The sequence below is a fragment of the Mandrillus leucophaeus genome, unplaced genomic scaffold, assembly GCF_000951045.1.
Source record: "Mandrillus leucophaeus isolate KB7577 unplaced genomic scaffold, Mleu.le_1.0 Scaffold69, whole genome shotgun sequence".
NCBI classification, from domain to species: domain Eukaryota; kingdom Metazoa; phylum Chordata; class Mammalia; order Primates; family Cercopithecidae; genus Mandrillus; species Mandrillus leucophaeus.
In genome coordinates this window covers 3605852-3609658 of record NW_012107474.1, presented here as the reverse complement: position 1 = coordinate 3609658, position 3807 = coordinate 3605852, and the positions used below count along the sequence as shown (strand labels likewise).

The window sequence follows — 3807 nt, the reverse complement described above, 5'->3', positions numbered from 1 at the left end:
CCGCTTCCAGCATCCCCTCCGTGAGGGTGGAGAGAGAGAAGACGTGCCGCATGTGTGGGGCCCCCACAGTGAGCCTGGAAGCACCAGAGCCATTCAGTCGGCCGGCAGCGTCGCCCAGTGGTTCCGGAAGACCTGGAGACCTCGTCCGGGAAGACCAGCAGTCGATGCCGGCCGGGAAGAGGGCCCTGCCCACCTTGCACGTCCCCCACACACCAGCCTTTTCCAGACAGCCTCCCAGAGCTGTTTCTGGGTTGGCGGCCCTCAGAGCCAGGCATCCAGGGGAGGCACCAGGGCTGGGGTGAGGGCATCAGCAAGGACGTTCAGGACAGGGCTGGAGCCCAGGTCAGCTGACCCTGTACTGCCACCTTCCCCGGCCTGTCCAGCAGCCGTGCCCTGGTTCTTTCTGTCACCAAAGCTGCACTTTGTACTGACCGTGCATAAATAATTCAAAAGCTCAGAGTGGAAATTTTCTTCCTTGTGAGTTCTTCCTCCCTTCGGATGACTTCATCTCCCTAGAGGAGCTGCCGGAGTAGGGTCCACTTGCTATGGCCGCCAGGGGTCGGCCACCACAGGGCTGCCCTGGCAGGGTGGGGACAATGGCTGGGTGAATGCTGGAGGGAGCTGCAGGCAGGCTGTCCCCAGGGTAGGGAGGCAGGGATGGCAGTGGCTGACCCAGGCCCTGCTTCTGAGACGATGCCGGGACTGAAAGCTACACCAAACCGGCACAGAAATCTGCTGACCTTTGTGTTCCCTGAGTCGATACAGGATCAATAATCCGGAGCAGACAGGGAGGGCTCCGTGCACAGTGCCCTGCTTATGTCTTGGCGTGCAGCCTGCTTCCTGGAGCCCACGCCGTGGTGTGGCTACCGTAGGTCATAACTGCTTTGAGGGGCACTGCAGATCTGTGTTGTTGCCTTCCCGGCACCTCAGAGACCTTGTTTTCAAGTCAAACCTATTTACAAGAACAAAAGTGACTCTGTTCCCCTTCCCGAGAGCCCTGGCATGTGTGACTGTGTTCCTGCCCTTAACACCTACCTCAGCGATGACGGGAGTGCTGGGAACAGCCCCTGCGGACTTCACGCTGCCCCCCGTGGACTCCACCCTGCCCCACTGTGGACTCCACGCTGCCCCCCCTGCACACTCCACGTTGGCCCCCCAACGGACTCCATGCTGCCCCCCGCACTCTGCATTCACTCTTTCAAGTAACCGTCACAGCAACTCTCCCCTTCGTTCTGGGCAGAAACCACCAGAAATTGTGCATCCTCTCATGTGTCCATTCATCAGCCACTGACTGGACACCTCCTCCGTATGGGGCACTGGGCTAGGCTTAGCAGTGAGGAACGTGCCCTGGGCACCTGCCAGAGTGCCAGAGGCCATATGACTGATGAGGACGCAGGCTCTTGTGTCTGACCCCAGCACTGTTGCACAGCCTCTGGGCAGTGCAGAGCCTCTGGGCAGTCTCTGTGCCTCATCAGGACTGCTGACGTGGAAATGGCACCTGCCCCACTTGGCACTGGGCAGCCTGGGGTGGGCTCGACTTCCGCAGCCTCCATGTGGACCGGGCACCGTGTGTCCAGCAGGCTGAGGGCGGCCGTCAGGTCTTCCCGCGTGGGCCATGGAGGTAGTGAGCTTTGGCGGGCAGCTCCCAATGTCTCTGGTTCTGTTGCCCCAGGTCAAGGAGATACTGACAGCGCTGGGCTTGCTGTCTTGTGCCAACACGCGGACCGGGAGCCTGTCAGGTGGTCAGCGCAAGCGCTTGGCCATCGCGCTGGAGCTGGTGAACAACCCTCCAGTCATGTTCTTCGATGAGCCCACCAGGTAAGTCAGGAGCATCTGGGCTGATGTCCAGGGGCAGGAACAGCCCCCTCTATTCAGCAGTTCTTCCAGGTGACCCTGACATCCTGATGTAGCCTCAGAGGGGGTGAGCTCACCCAGCGGTTCCTCCTTCCATCTGGGACCACTGGGTAGAAGAGCTGACTTACACCCCCTGCCTCCCTCTCTCCCTCAGAGACACCCCTGTGCTCGGGCCTGCACGGCATGTGTTGACCCTGGGGGTATGGCTTTGGGAGGAACTTCACAACTGTCCAGGTAGGACAGAGGTCGGGGGGGTCCCCAGTCATCGGGGCAGCAGGGAACATCCTTTCACGATGCATGTCTTTTCCATGACACCAAGTTCCTCATGGCTCAGCCACTGTGAAGGCCAAGGTCATGGGACGCCCTGGGAAACGGTCTGTCCTCAGGTGTGTTCTGGAAATGCCCTGCAGTTTAGCACATCAGAGGCTCAGAGATGCCTGCAGGACAGAATCCTGCCTCAGTTGCTCGCCAGCTCTCTATACCCACGGGCGCTCTGACCCCTGTCCTGGGTGATGCCCTTTATGTTTGGGGCTCCGCTGTGGAATTGCTGCTCTGGAGTCCTGGCTCTGGTGCCCCCGGCTGCAGGTTGAGCTCGCCTGACTCCTGCGTGTGTCCTGTTCAGTTGTCCCGGGGAGGATGGGCGGCCAGGAATGAGGCTGCTCCTGAAATGACTTAAGCCAGACTTTCCATTGTCTCATTTCTGCCACTCACTCACCTCTCCAAAGTCCGGCTAGATTTGACAGCAACGTGACAGTGACCTTCTGGGGGTCGGGAGGGGAGGCTCACCTGTTTCTTCTCTTGGGCCTGCACAGCAGCAGCCCACGGTGTCTGTCAGATACTTCAGGAAAACAGACCACAGTGAACCCTTGAATAGCATCTTGCAAGCTGAATGCCCTGAATGCTCTGAGACGGGCGGGCTGGGGGACTGCCCAGCACACACTGTCCGCTGGGCCTGTCACTTCAGAGTTGAGGGGATGGGAGCAGGAGTAGATGTGAGCAGCCAGGAAAGGAGAGGAGAGAAGAGGGGTCCCCCCAAGGACCCTTCTGTACAGTGAATTACCTGCCGGAGTAAAGCCCACCTGGGCTGCACCAAGGCTGCCTTCTATGGGGTGACACCCCCATCGCCAGCCCCATAGATGGGAGGTGGGGAGTGGGGGGTGGTGACTGTGGAGCACTAGACCACCTGAGGCACAGCTGCCTTCCTGGACAGTTGTGAAGTCCCATCTGCCCAGATGAGTGGGGACCCCCCAAACCTCTGTCCTGCTTGGACAGTTGTGAAGTGCCCCCACCGTCTAGATGAGTGGGGACCCCCACCTCTCTTCTGCCTGGACAGTTGTGAAGTCCCCACCCCCGCCCAGATGAGTGGGGACCCCCCCCAGTCCTAAACTCTGGCAAGAAGGCTCGCTGGGGTCCCTCCATTCTTGCCAGGAATAAAATATGACATGCAAAGCCCCACTGTGTGCCCCGACACTAAGCAGCAAAAAACAAACAGCAAGAGCTGCCCCGGCCTGGGACGGGGCAGCTGCAGCTACAGGCCCCTGATGCCAAGTCCTCTGGGACAGGAGCTCCCTGGGCCCCTGGGACCTGGGGCAGTGCTTGTTCCTGCCGCCCATGGACATCTCACGATGCCCCTTGCCTTGCAGCGGCCTGGACAGCGCCTCCTGCTTCCAGGTGGTCTCGCTGATGAAAGGGCTCGCTCAAGGGGGGCGCTCCATCATCTGCACCATCCACCAGCCCAGCGCCAAACTCTTCGAGCTGTTCGACCAGGTACGCGGGCCCCGGGCCCTCCCCACCAGATCACCGCTGCACTCAGGTCAGCCCGAATGACAGCAAACCCTGGGTACCCTCGGCCTTCTGTTAGCTCGCGGGGCGTCTTCATTTTTGAGAGCGTTTAAGTGCCAGGTTTTGTGAGACTTGTGGAACCACATGCAGCGAAGGGGGTGGGGAGTGGAA

The 3807-nt window shown here is 60.2% G+C and overlaps 1 protein-coding gene across 5 annotated transcripts in view; it reads left to right on the top strand.

Moving 5' to 3' along the window:
• ABCG1 (ATP-binding cassette, sub-family G (WHITE), member 1) overlaps nt 1-3807 on the top strand; it is an 83844-nt gene that overhangs the window by 68460 nt on the left and 11577 nt on the right. For all 5 annotated transcript variants that reach the window (XM_012002576.1, XM_012002574.1, XM_012002571.1 and 2 more), the window contains exon 7: nt 3498-3621. In XM_012002576.1, the coding sequence (XP_011857966.1) occupies nt 3498-3621 (124 nt within the window). The remainder of the gene's footprint in view (nt 1-3497; nt 3622-3807) is intronic.